This window comes from Protomyctophum bolini, assembly GCF_963924005.1.
Source record: "Protomyctophum bolini genome assembly, chromosome: 21".
NCBI lineage: Eukaryota > Metazoa > Chordata > Actinopteri > Myctophiformes > Myctophidae > Protomyctophum > Protomyctophum bolini.
Genome location: NC_137882.1, coordinates 22,496,160 through 22,517,337, shown reverse-complemented (window position 1 = coordinate 22,517,337; position 21,178 = coordinate 22,496,160). Strand labels below are relative to the sequence as shown.

The window sequence follows — 21,178 nt, the reverse complement described above, 5'->3', positions numbered from 1 at the left end:
TGGCTTGTCCATGTAACTTTGCTAACTTGTTCAGTGTTCACTACATACCCAAATTGTACACCTTGCAGTGAATATGTTATTGTTTATTATGAGGCATACAGTTGTAAGTATTGCACTTTATTGAATGGTTTGTCTGTTGAGCCTGATTAATCCTTTGCTGACAGTTACAGATAGGCAAGGTCCTTGTATATAACTTTTAAAGCATATAATTCCAACATAGTAACATTTCATAAGGTTATTTTAAGATAATTGACAAAGAATTATATATATATATATAGTATAAAAGAATACTCCGACTGTTTGTGTCATCAGAGTTTAGTCAGGATGTGTCCCAACCGCCTTCTTTGCAGTCCTGAGTTGTTCGGGGATGTGAGATGTCCGGAGAGAGAGGTCGTCTTCATGACAGTGTGTGCCCTGAGACTCCAAATGATGCCCCTGTGTGGGAGACTTGAAACAGTGCCAGCTGCTGGGGTATTAATGAGCACTTAATCGTTTTTATTAGTTCCAAATTGGCTTTTCATTTCCAAGACCGAACCATTGACGCCCCCCACCACATGATGCAACTAAATGTCAATTTTCAGTTTTCCCTGGTTCACAACTTTGTTTATTTGATGGTTATTATTTATACAATGTATATGCTTGCTTTTGTTACTTTCCAGTTACCCTCCGGAACTCAAGCGTTTACCTACTTTGCAGTAGATGGCTACCTTTGTTGCAGTGGTGGAAAGTACATTTACTGAAGTACCACTGTACTTAAGTACAATTTCAAGGTATTTTTTTTTACTTTACTTGACTCGTTCCAATTTCCAATACTTGTACTTCTACTCCACTACATCTCATCTCAGAGGCAAATATTTTACTTTTACTCCACTACAATTGCCGGTATTTGAAAGCTTTAGTTACTTTGTACATGTTGATTATGGGATTGGCTCCTAGCTATATCAAAGCCCTGCTGCTTCCCCCCAGTTGAACCAGGGACAGGGCGCTGCCTTAGATCCTCGGGCAAGGCCCTCCTGAAAGGCCACCCGTCTCGCCTCGTTACACGAGGTGATCGGGCTTTCGCAGTCCGGGCACCCAGGCTGTGGAATGCCCTACGCTGAGGCTGGCAAAATCAGTGTCTTTTAAATCACTTCTAAAAACCTATTTGTATGTTAAAGCCTTTTGTTGGTCTTTGTGTATTGTTTTAATCTATTGTTATTTGCTGCCTATGTATGTAAAGCACTTTGTAACTTTGTTTAAAAGGTGCTATATAAATAAACATACATTACCCACTTCAGCCCTATATATACTGTACATTGCGGCCATTTGAAAATAGCCGATCTACAAGCTCACAATGCGATGCGACTCATTGTGAGCTTGTAGATTTGATAACTTAAAATGGGACATTCTGCACAATTAGTACTTTTACTTTTGGCACTTTAAGTACATTTTGAAGCTAATGTTTTACTCAAGTAAAATTTGAATTTCAGAGTATTTCTCTATTGCAGTAGTGCAGTATATTTGCAGAGTAATTTTTCCACCACTGCTCTAGAAATCTGGGAACCTGCATTGGAAAAACAGTGCCCCCTTTTCCTTCTCGAGAGACCAACACCCTAGTGACACGCACAGACTGAGAATACATTGTCAGACGAAGAGATATTCAACCAAAACATTTTATTTTTTACCAGACGTAGTCTGAAAATAAACACACACAACATAAACAACTGAATTGTGATTGGTTGGTTAAATTTACGTCATTTGACATTTCTCTTGTCATTGGCAAATATTGAGATGTGTGGGGACAAAAGCTGTATATGGGAGGGGCTAGCACCCCTCAAAAATACAGGGAAATGTTAGCCATGACGACGCTCGTCCTTCACGAGCAGCATCATCTCCAACAGTGTTCTAGAGTCATGGAATCTGTCGCTAGTTCAAAGACACCATCGCGTTATCCTGGTATTCCTATTCTTAATGTTGCAAATGATTGTTTGTGCACAGGCAAAATAACATTGGCAGCTATGGCCGGAGACGGAAGCTTGTCTAAACGTATTAGCAACGGTTGCTAAGATAGCATTTGGGGCGGGATTTAGCAAAAGGTCTATTCAAATTTAACCACCATAGGATATGCTACTTTAGAACCAACACATTACTGGGACCAAAGAATTCAACCCCATAATGACTTGGTAGTCAAAAACAGGTCTGAAGCCTCAGTACTAGGGACACTGTGACAGTGAATGGAAGAGAAACTTTCAAAGAGGAAACTCTGCAGCATATGAATGATCAAATGTTATCATTGATAACATATCATTGATACAGGTTTCTTGACCTGCATGACTCAAAGTCATGGGTTTCTCCAGAATGTCATCCCCTGTATGACTCTCCATGTGTCTCTTTAGCTTTATATTACTATAGAATCTTTTGCTACAAACTGTACAACAATAGGGTTTCTCCCCTGTATGCAGTCTTATGTGCATAACCAGATGGACCTTTTGAGTAAAACATTTATTACAAGCTTTACAAGTATAGGGTTTCTGCACTGCATGTACTAACATGTGCTTTTTCAGGCCTGCATTCGAACGAAAGCTTTTGCCACAAACTGCACAAGTAAATGGTTTCTCCCCGGTATGTATTCGGTTATGCGTCTCCAGATGCACACTTTGAAGAAAGCCTTTGCCACAAACTGCACAAGTAAAGTGTCGCTCCCCTGTGTGTGTTCTCATGTGATTCGTCAGATATCTTTTTTCAGTAAAGGGTTTATCACAAACTGTACAAATAAGGAGCTCTTTTCCTGTGTGCATTCTCATGTGCGCCTTCAGAAATCTCTGTTGATTAAAACCTTGGCCACAAACTTCACACTTTAAGAGGCCAGCATGTATACTCTTGTGTACATTCAGACCAACCTCTTGTCGAAACCCTTCCCCACAAACTGTACAAATAAAGGGTTTGTCAGCTGTATGAGTGCGTATATGTTTTTTAAGATATCTCATTTGATGACAGCCTTTGCCACAAACTGCACAAGTGAAGGGTTTCTCGCCTGGATGTACAGCTGCCTTTGCTGTAGGAATCGTTTTTCTCATAGACCGCCTGTGTCTGTCTACAATTTGGCCATCACTACTTGTTTGTGAAGCTCCACAGTCCTCTAAACCAGCCTGTGTTTTCATGTTGTTAGTTGAGGTGGCTAGAGGCACTGTCTCTCCGTTTTCATCATCTTCACTTGGCCTTTGAAGTAGGTCCTGTTCCTCCGGGACCAGACTGAGGCTCCTCTCCTGCTGTTCAGGGTAAACCTCGTTACAGCCAGGGGAGCGCAGGACGTCTATGAGGAGAAAAGTCAAATAGAAAATGTTAGGTGAACAAACAAATCATAGCATTTTCTGCTTTATTCTTCATACAGCTGTATAAAATAAGATGCATGGCGATGCTTCCGTGGCATGACATTTGCTACTGGCGCTCTGCACCCTCTGAGGGACCGAGAGAGCAGAGTATATTCCAATTTCCAAGTGGGCATATTTCTCAGACAAATCATCTTTGATGTCAGCTATGTACACATGGGCGTCAATCACGGATGGAAATGCAGTTATTGTTATATCGCCGTTTAACCGAGTCCTCGCTCTTGTCCCGCCTCTGAAACACCGTATTCGGTTCCCACTAGGCCAGATCCGGCTATTTCCTTATCTAAATATTTTGATCTACATGCGGGTCAATCAATGTTTACGTCCACGAAAGGAGAATGGAGTCTGGAGTGAATTATCGCAGTAAATTAGTTTTTCGCCGAGTGTTCCAAGACATCCTCCCGTACACGGCCGACCTTGTTTTATGGACATCGTATAACAGCGTCCCGTTTTTCCTACCCGATTTCACACCAGTGAGCTAGGGGTGGGAGGGCGAGAGCCCTGTATGCCCTATATGCAGACACACTGCATTATTTACCACAGCAAACAACCTTTACAATTGTTTTTGTTGCCGTAGGTTCATGATTCATAACTTGTAATATGCTATTGGCTGTTTGTATTATTTTTTGGAAGAATATAAAAAGATACTCATGGAAAGGCTATATTATTTTACTTAAATTGACCTTATAAACAATTTAGTATATGTAGGTAGGGTTATGCCCACTGAAATGGTACCTCGTCAGATAATCCCCACACTCCCCCTGCTTTGGCTGTCTGCTACCGTCTGCTGTCGTGAAAGTTTATAGTTAGAGAAATTCAAAGTTTCAACACCAAAGTAGTAGTAGTTGTGAACAAACTGGACATTTGTACTGGTTGGGTGACGATACGAGTATATCGGCAATCGTGATTTGGATGAGTATCATTTATTGCAGCGATTCTTTCTTTTGCAAAATAATATTAACCTACAGCAAAATAATGTAAGTGTGAGCAAAATGCGAATCAATTTGGGCCAGCAAAGTTGTAACAGTGACCAGGTGGAAAGTGGAAACCCCCTCCTCTCGTTATAATGGTATGTATGCTCCCAGAGTCCCAGCAGCATCGGGGAACAGGGGAAGTTCAAGTTATGCAGCACGCCGCTCACTCTCACTCTGGGCTGGCTGAGTAATTCAGTATTTTAGCTGTGACGTGAGTGCCCCCTCCTGAGATACTTCCGGGTCCTACTTTTGTGTCGCTTTTGTGTCCCCATAGAGTTATACTGTGACTCTCTGTCGGACTAAATCTGAGACGAAAACAACCACGAAAGTCTAATTTTACTGCTTTCCTTGCGACAACAAAGCTGCGCTGCTCTCCCAAATCTGGCCGTCTGCCCAACATGGAATACTATCGCCATTTTATTTTATTGTATTGTGTCAACTAAATCCTTATTAATGCAAACTAGATTCAACATACTCAAGCCTGCACACATTCTAAATATGCCCCCGAAATATTTTACAGAGCAAATGACACCTTCAATAATAATAATAATAATGGTCTTTATTGTCTCCACATCATATATTTTTGTTGTCATGGACACTTGTACAAAACATTAATAATTCTACTCGAGTTGGAAGCATTAAGACCCATTTTAACCCTCAATGGCTTCCTTTCTGGAAAAAAAACGTCATTGTAAAAAGATTCACGCGTTTAGATATTATATTTACAATGAGATGCGGACCGGAGCTGGTGCCACTTGGACCCGGACGTAACGTAGCACTACAAAATGACGTCGAACTTGCATTTCATGCAAGCTAGACGCGATCGGTCCCATAGCCTTAATGCAGGGCAGAATCATCATTAGGGGCTATGGACTAATGGACCAGAGCCAAGTTATAGCCTGGGTTACTTCCAACCTGAATCGCTACGTTCCAATCTATTTTGTCACTGACAATATAGCCTCGGAAACCCAGACGTTTTTATTTCCAGGGAAATGTTTATTTATTTGTTTATTTACAGGGAATGTGGCAAAACAGATTCAAGGAACGCAGCGATTCAGGCTGGAACCCAGGCTAGTGTGCTAGACCTAGAATGCCTGTGATCATTTAATTATACTTCGTAAATTTTCATGTATCTCAGGCATAGATCACTTGCACCAGATCCTTGTAGAAAATTTGCGGCATAAATGTGATAAATGCTCCGTTTGTACTCACCCATTAAATAATTCTAAAGACGTGGAGTGAAATATGGTCCTCTAGTTTTATATCCATGTGAAAGTTCTGGCACAAAACACGTATTTAGTGAATTATCTCCACTTTTTCAAGAGATGCACACGGACGCCTTTCTCTCCGGCGAGGGGGGGCCGGAAAGATCGATGAACTGATTTTACAAATGCGTCCTGTTTACCGCAGACGTCATCACCAATTGACCAGGGAAACACAAAAGTTTGCAGTCACACAATTGGCAGGTGGTGTGATTAATTACCCAAAATCAGTTCATCGATCTTTCCAGCCCCCGGAGAGAAAGGCGTCCGTGTGCATCTCTTGAAAAAGTGGAGATAATTCACTAAATACGCGTTTTGTGCCAGAACTTTCACATGGATATAAAACTAGAGCTAGAGGACCCTTTTTCACACCACGTCTTTGGAATTATTTAATGGGTGAGTACAAACGGAGCATTTATCACATTTAGGCCGCCCATTTTGAACCAGAACAGAAATTAACCTGGGTGTTCTATGGCTCTGTATGTGAAATACTGTACTTACTGTATGTAACAACAAGAGCCGTTCTAGTGCTAGTGTACTAGCTAGCCTCTCTGAAAAAAGGCCTGGCTGCCTATTTGTTAAGGTATCAACTCACCACATTGAGACGCAGTGTCAACGCGTCGTTGCTTCTTCAGACGGTTGTATTTGGACCTGAGAGCCACGTTTTCCTTCTTGACTAAACACATCTCTGCTTGGAGCTCTTCCACCATGCTATCATAAAGTCGCCTGGCCTCTGACAAAGCGTTTCTCAACGTGTCGTCCAAAACGGCGACGTAGCGCGACTCAAACTGGCCTTTTGACGACATACTTACTAGTATTGTGTCTTCTGTTTTAATGATTAATTATTGTGACACAACGATGCTTAAAGATGACCTGCATTAAAGGTTTACCACGGGGGGTTTGTAACTTCTTGCCTTCTTGGACTAACTTATAGCTTCTCAGCGCAGCTAGCTAGTCTTGTATTTTCTACCAAATAGCTTTGTACAATAACAGGCATTTGCGCATGCGTAGGATTGACGCTCAACTACTTCCGGTTCTTCTTCTTATTGTTGTCGTTTTACGGCGGTTTGCAAACTTTGCATCCATCTTTTTGGTGCATTACCGCCACCTTCTGATTCGGTGTGTGTGGATCATACAAACTTACAAAGTATTCTTGCATCAAAAAGACTTTCAGGTTTACCCTGCATCTCGACCGCACAATCACCATGGGCTGGCTATGAAAGTCAGGACAAGATTCAGGAAGCTGTCTTTTGTCCAAATGTCCATATAGTATACATATATTTAGTTGATCTCTTTTCTTTGTAGGCCTATCCTGCAAGACCTGCATACCGTCTTTTCACTCTTTCCCCTTTCTCGCCCATTCTCTACACAGCTTCAGCATATGTGACTCCCTTTTCCACTCTGATCCTGTTCACCTTTGTTTCCTTCCTTCGTTTAGGACACTCTCGATCCTAAAAAGTGACTTCCATTGCAGTCAGTGTAGACTCTCTGGTTATTTTGTAACACAGTCCTCATTACATTTCTCCTTTCCACACATCTTTTAACTCCTGCACACAGACACAACATGACCGTGGCAACAAAAACACCTTATAGGACCTCTCTCATAAGGCCAGCTGACTCTATAGCTACCACTTATCCTATCACACAAAGGCCCCCCTGTTCTTACTATTCTTCTCATCATCATCATCATCATCATCATTAGAGACTATTTATTGTGACACAACTTCCGCTGTGATTGGCCGAGCTTTGCATAACGTTTGTAGCAGCTAATTGGCTGTTGTTGGTTACGTAACCAATCTATGTTTACAATCGTTTATAACTATAGTCTGTTTGCCCTTTGGGCATTAAGTATTAAGTAATAATTAAGTATAAGTATAATTATTAACAAAGAGTCCTTAGTTTGAGATATTTTATTATCTGTTAGGAGGTACTGTATGTATAGGTAGTACGTAGTATAGCCAATTTGAACTGGAGTGCCATTCTCCTGCTGTGTTCAGCTGAAATGTCAGACAGATTATTTAATACAGAGAGGTCTCCGTCATCCTTTAGTGGCAAACAGTAACTATTGTAGAGTTTAATTCTATGGAGACATAATTTGTGAAGTCTTTCCAGATTGCAGATCAGATCAAGCTAGGCCCTATTTTACCCCTTATACCTAAACTGTTTCGGTATTTTGAGAAACATTTAAAAATAGTTCAAATAGCCTACAAGCTCACATGTCGATGTAGATTGTCTATTTGAACAATTTTATAATAGTTCGGCTCTGTAGCCTACTTGGTCCGCTCTGTTTCCCCTCTACACAAAATCTATTTGGCTTGCTGATACAAGCTCACAACACGTCACGCTGTGGCACGTACGTTGTACGTTTGTAGATCAGATATTTTCAATGAAAGTTTGCCCCAGAAAAGGGATTCCATAGGGTTCCATATTTGTCATCAAATACAACTGCTCAAGTGTAGGCTGTTGTAGGCCTTGAACATCCCTGTGTACTGAATGACGACACAGTTAACTCAGTGCTCATTGTTGGGTTTCAGATTGCAGATTCAGCACTTGAGCAGAGAAGAGTATGAAGCAACAAGATTAGGAGAAAGCACCCCCCCAGGAACAATTAGGAAGGTTGGTAAATACAGTAAGATGGCTGTCCTAAGAGACTTACATGAGGTTGTGTATCTGTTGAAGTGTGGCCATGGAAAGTCCTCTGGGGGTCGGCTAGCTGGCACCTAGCCCTAATCCAGACAAACAGAGTGTGTGTGTGTGTGTGTGTGTGTGTGTGTGTGTGTGTGTGTGTGTGTGTGTGTGTGTGTGTGTGTGTGTGTGTGTGTGTGTGTGTGCGTGCGCGTGCACGCTCGCGCGCGCGTGCGTGCATGCGTGTTGTTTGCAAGCTTACATGCAAGTATTTGTATACAGGGACTGAAGCAGGAAGACATTCAATGTATTCCCCATTTATTTTAAAGGTCTCTGTGGGAACATCTAAACATACATCTAATATACCCAGGGAGCTAATGCGGTTTCTCATTAATTCAATGATAATAATGTAATTGATAGTGTTAGTCATTAAGGAGCAGGAGAACAATACAATGAAGGCCCTCGAGATTAGAAAACTTATCATATATACATTTTTAAAAGGATTTTGCAACCCATTTTTTCACTCGGTGTCAATTATATAATGTAATGTAATCCTGGGCGCTACTCCCTTTGCCAACCTGGGGGGGGCAGCGGACTGGCCTCATGCTTCCTTCTATGCATGAGGAGTCCAAGCTGCTTCTTTTCACCTTTCACGGGGGAGTTTTTCCCTGGCCGGACGTAGCGCGTGGAAGGAACACGTTATTCCGACCAGTTCCATTCCCCTCCATCAGGTGCCCCGGCTGACCTTTGGGAAGGTAGTTTAGAGACCAGGAACACCAAAGCCCCAGGAACGCGCCCAGGGCTCGTACTGTAGTGTACTCTGTGCCACTTTACTCTGTGCTGTACTCTACTGGCCAGGGTGTTTTAGGTGTTGCACAGTTCCGTGCTCAGACATACAGACAGACACAGACAGACATACGGACGGACGGACAGACACACATAGCTCCGTAATGGAGTGGAGGCACCGCTCCAAAACTGTGTCCCTAACACCTAGCGTCCCTATGGGTATGCCATAATAGGGATAGGCCTACATTCTCCAAAAGCAGATCTATACAATCTCACAGCTTTTAGCTGTAACTTGTAGCGGTTATTTCGTTGAAGTGATAAGGATAGACTGATGCGATGGGGGACCCGGTCAATAGAGTTTAAGTGGTTAAAGTTTACCTGGCATAGCCAGACAAATTATTTTTTCACACTGGAAGATTCGTCTGGTTTCCAGGCTAGGTTAAAGTCCCTGTCCACATGTCCCATGCAAAGTAAAATGTCATGTCAATTATTTTCCTCCGCCCAGAGATTAGCCCTGGACAATCACACAGACGTGAAGAGAGGAGAAGCACTCAGTTGAGTAGTTCACACACAGTATAAGAATACAGAGTTTGCTGGTCTGGTAGGAATAGTTTATAGTCTAACACTCTAACTCTATCGAAAGGAATGCCAGCACTCACTTTTATCCTTCTTCAGAGTAGTACAGACTACTACCCTTTGTAGCTGCTGCTTGGGGTATACCTTTAATAAACAAAGAATCCTAAATGGATAAAAAGTGAGTGCTGGTATGCCTTTCTCTAGACGACCACACAATTCACAGAAAGACCCATTTCCATACGGCTTGCTGTCTAGAAATGAGAGGCAGTAAACTTAGAAGAGATCTAGGAACAAAAAAAGACAAGAAGGAAGCTAGAGAGGAGTGGGGAGAGGAGGAGGAGGAGGGGTTGGTGAGTGATGAAACAGAGACTGGGGATGAAGAGAGACTCCAGAGAATGAGGGCGAAGGAGAAGGACAACAGTATAGGGAGATAAAAAGCTGTGACGGGGACCTTTAGCCAGGAAGCTGTCCAGACCTCGGCAGCTTCCTCTGATGATGGAGGATCATCTGGAAGGAGCTGCGCTCTGCTTCCCACAACTCCTCAACGCCTCCTGCAGGAGGCTGGAACGTCCCCACTATGAGCAAGTCTCCATGGTCGTTGTGTTGCTTGTCTTCTCTGTGCTCACAGCGACTTTCAACCTATTGGTCATTATCTCCATCTTACACTTCAGGTGGGGTAATATCATTCTCAGCACAGCCCATATTATTGATACACAGGTTTAAAGTTTGTCTTTAGTTCAATGTTTGTTTTGTAAACGCATTGACAATGAAGGGAAAATCTACGACATAATGTGTCATTTACGTCATATTGTCTCTTTATTGTTAATGGCGTTTAATGTTTGTTTTACATCATTATTACATCACCTAATCAACATGAGATAGACTTTAATGTGTTAGCGCCCCTCACTTCACACGGGTGTGATTTTTCTTTTGACAATGGCAAATTACTTTGGTGTCACACATGCTTTAACCATGTACCTCCGCTTTACTGTATGTTTACCTTACCACACAGACCCTATAACGTCCTGATATGCAAGCTTGCAGATCGGCTATTTTTGGTGAAGAGATTTGGTGTAAAGGGAAAAATAGGATCAAGCCCTGGGTGGCTCCAGTCAATTATATGGTTTAAGTGGTTAATTAACAATATTAAACATACTTCAAAAGCATTCTCATCCTTTTCCAGGCAGCTCAACACCCAGACGAACATTCTCATCCTCTCCCTGGCTTTCTCAGACTTCCTTCTAGGCTGTGTGGTGATTCCCATAGAAGCACTTCGTACCATAACCGGCTGCTGGTTTCTGGGTGACCTCATGTGCGATTATATTTTTCCTTTTTTTGTCCTTGTTCTTATCTCCTCCGCAGTAGGAACCATGGTGCTCATAGCGGTCGACCGTTACGTGGCTATTTGTTTACCTCTGCATTACACCAACATAATCACAATAAGAAGGGTTCAAGTCACTGTCTGTCTCTGCTGGGCCTGCTCATTTTCCTACAATGTTGTGTTAATGAAAGTAGGGATTGCGCAGTTGAGTCACAACTGTCATGGAGAGTGCAATGTGGTCGTTACCTACGTCGTTGGAGTTATCGATAGTGTTGTAACTTTCATCAGTCCAGTGACCGTCATCATAGTTCTGTATGGTAGAGTGTTTGTGGTGGCTGTGTCTCAGGCACGGGCCATGAAGACTCACCCATTTAGAGCCAGTCAGCTCGGTACCATAAACAAATCTGAGCTAAAAGCAGCAAGGACTCTCGGTACTGTCATATTTGTGTTTCTATTATCCTTCTGTCCGTATTACTCTCCAGTTTTTGCAGGCGGGGACAATAACGTAGCGTATGCTATGCCTATTATACTGTGGCTGATGTATTTTAACTCCTGTGTGAATCCTCTCATATACGCCTTTTTCTACCCCTGGTTTAGAAAATCTATTAAACTCATTGTTACACTTCAGATTATGCAGCCTGATTCCTCTGACATTAACATACTGTCGAGTTAAACGATGGAGAGGTCGAAATGATACAATACCTCTACCCATTTAAAACCTAAATTTCATGCAAACAGTGAAACCCATTTTAGACAGATGTTTGTCTATTTACTCCTGTTTTGACCTGCCAATACGGACACTGGGGTTGTGGTTAAATAGGAAATTGTAGGCTATAGGCTACACTCACTTGATCATTATGATAGTGTTTCAATATAGCAATCAATGTAGCAAACCAAAGTATATTTGTATATTTATTTTCTATGACAGTCGTCGAATGTGTACGTGTACACACATCAGAATCAGAATATCTCTATTGTCATTGTACAAGACCATGAAATTGATTTGCAATCCAGCTCAAGTGCATTTAAAAGACATAATAGCCTACTCTATATAAAAAACATACATTAAGACGTAAGTCCCTTTAGTCCATAAAGTGTCAGTGTTTAAAGCTATGACAGTTGATAGACATACGTTCATATTTACTGGTAACAGATCGTATTTTATATTTTATTCATATAATACATATGTTTACAGATTGTATATAGCCTATAGGCATACACATTGAGTTAAAATGTTATCTTACAAAGAAATTACTTTAAAGTTTTGAGCTATATCCATTTCTGCATAGTTTTTTACTTGGGGGGGGGGGGGGGGGGGGGAGAGAGTGCATGACTATTAAGTGCATTCCGTCTTGGGATTGAAAATGATCTACTGTAAGGTACTGTAACATATTGTACGTTTTCAACGACATCAAAGTGTACTGTGTTTTACCTTAAACAAAATCAAGTGGGAAATTAAGGTCTATAGATTTAAACCTACCTGGAGTTAACATCTTAACTTTTCATTCCAGCCAATCTGTGACTAATTATGATCAGCTTTGTGTATTTGTATTCTGTATTCTCTGCTGTCGGGAGGAAACCTCATAACTCCAACATGTTCATTTTTCAGGAAATCAAAAATATAAAATTTTCAGGAAATTAAGAAAACCTTATATTACAAAGCAATACAGCCTCATCAAAGTTGGTGTTGTAACTTTATATATTGTCAATTACTTCCATGAGAGGGGGAGAGGTGGTGGAGTTAGTTGCTTTAGCAGACATTTTGAGTTAAGAGGTTTTGTCCAAAGCACTTTTTATTACTTTCCATTGGTTCAATATTTTCAAAACAACACACAGACGTAAAGGCTTATGCCAAAAAAATAATAATCAAAAACCAAAATAATGGAGTCATGAGGTTTCCTTCCGACAGCAACGATATCCTGTTGAGGTGTAACATTGTACGTGTATGTTATTGTACAGTATATCCTAGTCTATAGTCATTCACCTCATTAAACTTTAATATACTATGCATTGCCTATAATAGTCACAGTATTACATTACCTGTATTATAACTTCTCCTCTTTTATTACTGTATATTATATTTTGCATTATGTTGGACATTATTATTATTATCATTAGAATATAAGGAGTCTTTCTTTATCTTTTTTTGTCTTTATTTTTTCTTTCATTTTGTTTCATAAAAAAAGTATTTCATATTATAATGTTTGTAATAATTTATCTGTTCAATAAAAACATATTTGACAAAAAAGAATATAAGGAGTCTTGAGACTGGGGCTTTAAGAAGGTACTGTATTTGTACATTGCTGAGGTAACAAAAACCTCTGATATACTCCCTTATCAGAAATTAGTTTTGTCATGTCAAGTTTTGTCATGTCAAGACAAGACACATTGATTCATATTGTCTTTAGTTGCCAGCTGTGTCTGTGATGCCTCTTTGGGCACTTCTTTACTAGGTCTGATGCTTTGTTAAATGTGTGATGCGATTTCTGTTTCATGTATGTGTGCATGTAACACGATGAATGGATGAATATGGAAATAAATGTGCCAAAGTGCATATGCATACTTTTCATTGGTTCAGTATTTATACAATCCACAGACACACTAACCACTTATTTGTTCTTGTCTTTTAATAGCAAAACTGCTCAAATTGGCATGTATATCTGTACTTGTTGCTGCTTTTGTGTGACACTGTAGTAGGCTATGACAAACTAGGGCAATTAGTTTACCAATGAAAATACAAGGTTTCTGCCCAAAAGCAACAGTGGTGGAAAAACTACTTGTATGTTTTACTTGGGTAATTAGTATCAATACTGCAATGTAGGCCTACAAGTAAAAGTCTGGAACGCAAGTTTTACATTTATGTGGTCAGGAGGTGCACACACATCCCAGGTTAATTCAACGGGTGCTCGAACAAAAAAGAACAGACTGAAAAAGGAGGAATACGTCTGCACACCGTTTTAAAAGCTTGGTGTAAAAAACACAACGTTTCGGCCTCTGTGGCCTTCGTCAGGTATAGTGGATAGCAACGCATATAGTACAGTATAGGTATAAGTGGGCAGACACAAGTCAATGACAAGCACTCACACCTGTGGACAGTATTTGGGCTTGAACTAGACTATGCCACTCAGGACAGAGAATGAAGCCATTAGGCTATCCCTGTGTGGCCACCAGGGGAAGGAATCATACACACATATACAACCAGGGGAAGGAATCATACACACATATACAACCAGGGGAAGGAATCATACACACATGTACATACTTTTAACCCTGAGACCAGATTCTACAAAATGTCTTCTAAATCATGACAGTTTTCTGAAAATGGCCCGGCCACACAAGCATTAGACAATAGGTTTTAGGGTTGTTTATTGAATAAACATGGAGTATGGTCATTTATGCGCTCGTCGCATGCATAGCATGGAGTGTGTGGGCAGTGTGGCAATGGCAATGGCCATCTAAGATCATCACCACACACAAGAGGAGTGTGTGACTTAGATGGCCATGGCATGAAATTACGTTTGGGGAGCCAGCGTGGTCATCTAAGGTCATCACTACACAGGGGCACGAATGACATGTGGGGCGCCGGCATAAACATCTAAGCCTGGCCATTGCCACACTCAAGCGTGTAGTGTGTGGCTTAGATGGTCAAGAGCACGGAACATGGATGGCAGTGTGATTTAGGGGGTAAGGGGGTTGTGGACCCACATACTTTAACTTAGGGGTCGAGGCCTGCGCGTAACACTTGCTATGCATCCCATGTTTATAATGCATTATGAACACATTTATAAGACATTATAATCTTCTCATAAACATGTAGGCTATAATTATATTTACCGTATATTATAAGCACTCATAAATAATCATAATACTTTGTCATGGTCTGGCCCTCTGCCTGTCTATTCCCCTCTTTCTGTATCTCTCCCTCTGCCCAGTTGTGTCTGTCTTTCCACTTCGGCCACTCCCACTTCCCATTGCAGCCCTCAGTCCTAGTTACACACCTGGTTCCACTCTCATCAGCCCAGCCCATTACAAACCTGTGAACTCTGCTACAATCAACCCACCACCTATAAATACTGGACTCATTCCACAAACAGCTCTACCTTGAAGATTCTGGTTCCTTGTGTTGCTCTTCCGTTTTGGGACTTCACTACTTCATGCCTTTTGTAAGGTTTGCCTTTTTGTACTTTCTGTTTATGGCATTCTGCTTTTGAAATGTTTTGCATTTTGCATTCCAAGTTTTTTCTGTAAGCAGCTATGGCTAACACTTGGTAAGCTTGACCTTGTTTGCTTTAATAAATCACTTTATTTGAACTTTCCTCTGCACAAACCGTGACATTATAAGTCCTTAATCATAACACACTATAAACTTTATTTTACTTTACTTTAAATTATTTATTTAATTTTTACTGCGTCTATTTTAACGGCAGCAACTGCCGATCATAATTTCACCCCTCCCTATCTAATTATTGGACAGTATAAAGATGTTCATAGTCATTTTGTTTTCATCTGATCATGATGTCACAGCAGTAGATGGAAGAAAAAAAGTTGGAACCAACATTGACATGATACTGTATTGGCTCTGTCACTTGACATGGGGAAAGCCTTTTGGAACAAAGTGATGATAGAACAGGCCACTGGCAAGTGGCTATGTTGGCATCATGAAACCGTTTAACATGATGACAGACATACAAAAGAGAGCCAATTATGTATAGGCTACAAGCCTCTACACATAATCAACCTCGTCAGCCTTTAGTTGAACGAGATGCATCCCATGATGTCACCAGATACATTCAATGTTATTGAATTCACACACACACACACACACACACACCTTTACATCAGTGGTTCCCAAAGTGGGGTCCCCCAGGCGTCCTTGAGGCAGTTTCAGAGGGTCCCCAGCCAAATGATAGTTTGGAACCAAATGGGCCCTTATGGGTCTGTAACTTTGAGAGTGTACAAATGGAACCGTTAGGGTCCATTTGTACACTCTCAGAGTTAAATTAACATTGATTTTACAATACAAATTGGGGTCTCAGAGATAGAAATGCCATTCAATGGGGGTCCATAGCCTATTGTATATAAAACGGAGGGACCTGAGGGTCCTTGAAATTAAAATGGTTGAATCACTACTAGAGCCGTAAAAATGGTCTCTTATGGTGGACCCTGGCATATCTTTTCAAATGGGGGTCCTCGGGCTAATTAGTGTCAATTTGGGGGTCCTTCACAAAGTTTTGGAAGTCCTACATGCAATACCCACACACACCTTGCATCCAATAGCCCCACAGCCCTATCCTGTACAAAAACCAAACCTAAGTAAATGAGCGACCGTACCTGATACCTCCTGTACTGTACGGCCCATACCACTACATCCATACAACCTCCATTACCTCCACCCACCACACCTTTTTATGTTCTGTTCATTCATTTGGTTATTGCTAATCAGTAATACATTTTGCAGTTTTAACTATCATCTTTTAAACTTGTTTTTGTGTCCAGATTTGTGCTATATTTGTCTGTTTATGTGCTGTGCAACAATTGAGCCTATATAAATATATTTAACAGAAAGTAAACTAACTAAGACAAAGTATTCTTTTTCCCTTGCCAGCACTTTCTTAATGGTTGCATAGTATGCTGAAACTGTAATGCAAAGGTGACAAAGCCTCTTCAGAGGCTTAATTAAACAACTGGCATAGCTCAAGGGAATTGCATGTGGACTTGTTTTGGCTCCACGAGACTAGTTATGTTTGGAACACAGTGATTACAAGAGGTGTAGTCACGTCATGTTGCTATTGTTTTGACAAAGTCAACTAGCTGTTTTCTTATTTTTTATTATTACTCACTGAAAATAAGACATTAGTGATGCTGTCATTCTATGAATTATCTATTGGACTTGGGAGTTTTCGAAAGAACAGAAATTCATATTCTGTTCATGCTGTTATTGGGTGCATTTCTGATCTGTAGAAAAACCTCAAGATAATTGGAACGTTATTCGAACTTTCTCTCGTATGTATGAAGCACTGAAGGGAGAAGTGTGTTCCTTGCAGTTGCAGCTTATTGTCTCCACCAGCCGAAGGCATGGGGAGAGTGTGTTTTGCACTCCGTCCGTGTGTCCGTGTGTGTCTGTCCGTCTGCGTACAGCTAATCGCCGGCACTGTTGGCCCGGCCAATGCCAAACTGTACACACACACTCCCGGGATGCCAACCACAAACCTCTGCCCCAAATTTTCCACAACTTTGCAAAACACATTTCTTTGCATGCATCCACCTTGGTGAGGCAGACTGCTTGGTGGGTTTGATGAGGTCAGATCAACATAATAATATCAGGACAGATCTCCATATATGGAGATTTAAGGGTGTCTTGAGTGTACAGGGTTTGATGAGGGCCCAGTAGGGCTGGGCCTTAATTTTCGGGCCTAAAGGGCGAGGTCGTGTGCACGCATCCGCCTGGGTGACAGCAGACTGCTGGGCGAGTGCTGGCGCTTTGGCATGGGGGGGTCAGATCAACATATGAAATTAATTCTGTACTGGCCATATATGGAGCGTTTCTTGAGTGTACAGGGTTTGATGAGGTCAGATCAACATATGGAATGTCAGAACGGGTCAGCTCCATATGGAGATCTAAGGGTGGCAGTGGGGTACATAGGTACAGTGTACGTAGGGTCGGGCCTTAGTTAATTTTCGGGCCTATTGAGAACTCTAGTTTTCACCGACCAAGCTTATAAATATGAGAATATTATTATACGAATATGATGTATAAAAAAAACATGTCAGATTAGACAGTAGCCTACATTTAATAAAACTGATAATGGTTTTCGCAACATCAATATACGCAAGCCTCAACTTTAAATCACGTTTCAATTTTCACATTGGGAAAATGAAAGAGGAAAAGCTACCATTCTATTGTTTCTTAATCTTAGGCTTCATATAATCATTACTTTGACTTTTAGCGTTAGTAGCTAGTAGCGTTATCTGCACAATTTAACAAGATGTAAGTAAAATGAAATAAAGCATGTATCTAAATGCAAAATAGATCAGAATAAGAACAGTGTGCCTGTTTTAATCTCGGGGTGAAGGCCTAAAACTGATGTAAACTGACCTTAATTTAGTTGAGTTATACTTCCATCTAGTGGTAGACTGAGGTGGGGGGCCTAGTGGATACATTAAAAGTGTTGTCTACTAGTGTTGTGCTCTCCACCGAATAGCGTACATTTACTTTTAACTCAACATAACAATAAAAAAGACTTCTCAAAGCTTTACTGTATGAATTTATTAGCATGTGAGATCTTCAGATGAGAACAGTAAAGCACAGGAAATGTGCTTTAAGTCACATTGATGCTTTAAATGAAGCATAATTTTGATTGATTGATTTATTAACAGTTTGCAGAATTACAGTACATTTCAAGTACAACTCAATACAAAAACTGTTAACAGTGAGTGGACGACACCATAAAGCATCACATTTGTTTACAATAGGGCCCACCATTTTCAATTCATCAAAACAAGAGTAAACTATATAGTCAAATATACTAACATTGACCTAAGCGGTCTCACATATTGGTCTTAGGGGGCAGTAGGTCAATAATATGCAACGGGGCCAGCCTGTAATTAGTTAAAAGTATTTCAAAATCAATTTTAGCCAGCGCAATGCGGCTAATACTGGAGTTATCTGTGCCCTGCGGTTGTCCATTGGTCCGATCGACAACCTACCTCAAACCCTCACCCTAACCCTAACCTCCCCCGGGGCAGACACCTAAACCTAACCACCCACCCTCTCCCGACCCCCAGCGCACCTCGGACCAATCCTCCTTCGGAGCAATGGTCCGTCGGATCATAGGGTGCTTCCCGATTACATGTAATATAGCTGCCATGTTTTTCAATTAATTTGAAGTCAGGATAATGATGAACGGCTCAGAGTGGTGTAGAGACCGTTGCAATAGTCCAGACGGGAAGATATGAATACATGCTATCCCCATGGTACCTCAGTCCTAGCCTGGTTAATAAACCAGACCGAATCAGCCGTTGGCAAAAAGAAAATTGCCTGCCGGCGGATTACGGTCTGGAGAGGCTCAATTGTACGCCCATTTCCTACACCAGAGAAATGGGGCGGCCAATCGGGACACGGTATGCAATATGGGCGGGCTTTGTTACAGTGACTTTCAATGCTTGAGACCTTTGACTGACAGTAGACTGACAGTAGCTCTGACCAATTGCGTCAAAGAGAAAATGTTTCAACCCGCCGCCCTGGAAATGAAATCCAAGCTGAGCCTCCCCAGACTAATATCCCGCGGTCCGTGCGATATTAGTCTGGTTTATTAACCAGGCTACCTCAGTCCACACTCATACTGTACAGCTCTGAGGCGTCCTTAGAAAGCCGCATGGATGGTGCAAGGACGGGCTGTGATTGGCCAGTAGCCACTTTGAGTGGCAAACACTCTCGCAAGAACATTATTTACTATTCTCTGCCTATTGGGTCGCAACTCGAACGGCTCTGAGTCGGCTAAGCGAACCTCGCAATGTTCGACACGGCAACTCGATGGCTTTAGCTCGCTCGGTGGTGTCTCACTCTCACGTGACGTGGCTCAAGTTCGCTTGAGACGGCGGGCCTCCGTCACGGTTTTCTAGTCCATAGAGTAGGCCTAATATATTTAGGTCTAGTCCGCAGTTGTTGGAGGCGAGAGGCCAAGAGGCACTTCCGCGTTGGCCACAGAAGCTGGGCGTGGTTATAAACACAACCCGTGTAGGATTTAGAATGTCGAAGCTCCGAGATGAGGTCCCACCGTCTTATAGCCTTCCACCACGTTTCAGAACCGGCGCATGGTTTCCACTAGGAACATTTATTACCCTTTTCTGCACATCGTATTCAAAAAGTAAAGAAAAAATGTGATTTTCCAAATGACTTCAGTGAACTTCAGTTCACTCAACATTCGACCAGAGGAGGTGCTAATGCTGCCTCTCCGGCTGCAAGTTCCTTATTGCAAAACATGGCTAAATAAGTGACTTGGATTTTCTTGTCCGTTAATAAAGTAAAAATAGTTAAGCTCTTTATCCGACCTTTACTTTTTGGATATGATGTGCAGAAAAGGGTTCTGAAAGGCGGTGGAATGCAACATCTCGTTGCTACAGTATATGAGCGTAGGGACTGAGGTACCATATGGGGCTAAATGCATGCATGATTACAGCACATGATTATAGCACCAAAGTTGTATCATTCAATACAGACAATCACAGCATTTGCACATAAAATACATCCTTATTGAAACAGTAAACATTTTACAATATGAACATTTAGCAGACGTTCTCACCCAGATTTGCGAGTGCAAAATCTGAGTAAATTGCACGTGCACGCCACGAACCCAGACGAAAGTATAACCATAGTGTTATACTTTATAGTAGTGTATATTAGTAGTGTACAAACAAAACAATGTAATGCTTTCAAATAAATATATTACCAGGTACCGGAGTCCGGAGACAACATGCTTGTTTACCAACTATAAGGGAAACTTTGACAGAAAAATACTTGGAAGTAAAACTCCTTAGACTGAGACTTTATCATGCTCATAAAGTGCTCTGTGCAATTAAAAAGCAAACGTTTCGGTCCTAAGACCTTCGTCAGTGTTATATCCATAGGCCTATCCATATTCATATAGCACTGACGAAGGTCTTAGGACCGAAACGTTTGCAGCAGCAGTAGCAGTAAGGAGTATAGTAGTAGTAGTAGTGGTGCTGTTGGATGCTTTTATCCAAACCATACTATATATTTAATGAATTGATTTTTTTTTATTAATTGATTTTCTTTGTCAGATTTATCACAGATTACGGTAACCCAGTAAGACATGAGTCCGATTATACAAATGCCTTCTAAAATCAGTAGTTCTCACACATTCAAGATTTTTGAAAAAATGTAAAAAAATATTTTTGCTGATATACAAGCTTGCAGAGTGTAGGGCACAAAGTGCCTACATTTTGTAGAATTTGTATTCTTTAAACAGAATAAAAACCAAAAATCCATATAGGATACATAAAATTCACAATAACGTGCAGTACACAGCTGAGAGGGAGTCATTTGGAGCAGAGCAATAAGATTGATGCTCTGATAGCATTCGACAACAGAGGATGTAGTTTCAGAGACGGGTGTGGCGTCAACAATATTGGCTAGCAAACTTTCTGGTGAAAAAATGGACGAGTGCACTGAGGACACTAGCCGGAGCCCTCATCCAGTGTCCTTTTGATTATGCTTGCACCTCATGGTTCACTAGCGATCAGGCA

The 21,178-nt window shown here is 41.3% G+C and overlaps 1 protein-coding gene across 1 annotated transcript; it reads left to right on the top strand.

Moving 5' to 3' along the window:
* Positions 1-10,086: 10,086 nt before the first annotated feature.
* On the top strand, positions 10,087-11,585 carry LOC308336422 (trace amine-associated receptor 13c-like; the record flags this gene model as incomplete). Its single annotated transcript, XM_080793785.1, has 2 exons — positions 10,087-10,262; positions 10,775-11,585. The coding sequence occupies 2 exons, from the start codon at positions 10,087-10,089 to the stop codon at positions 11,583-11,585; spliced, it is 987 nt and encodes a 328-aa protein (XP_080649911.1).
* Positions 11,586-21,178: the final 9,593 nt, after the last annotated feature.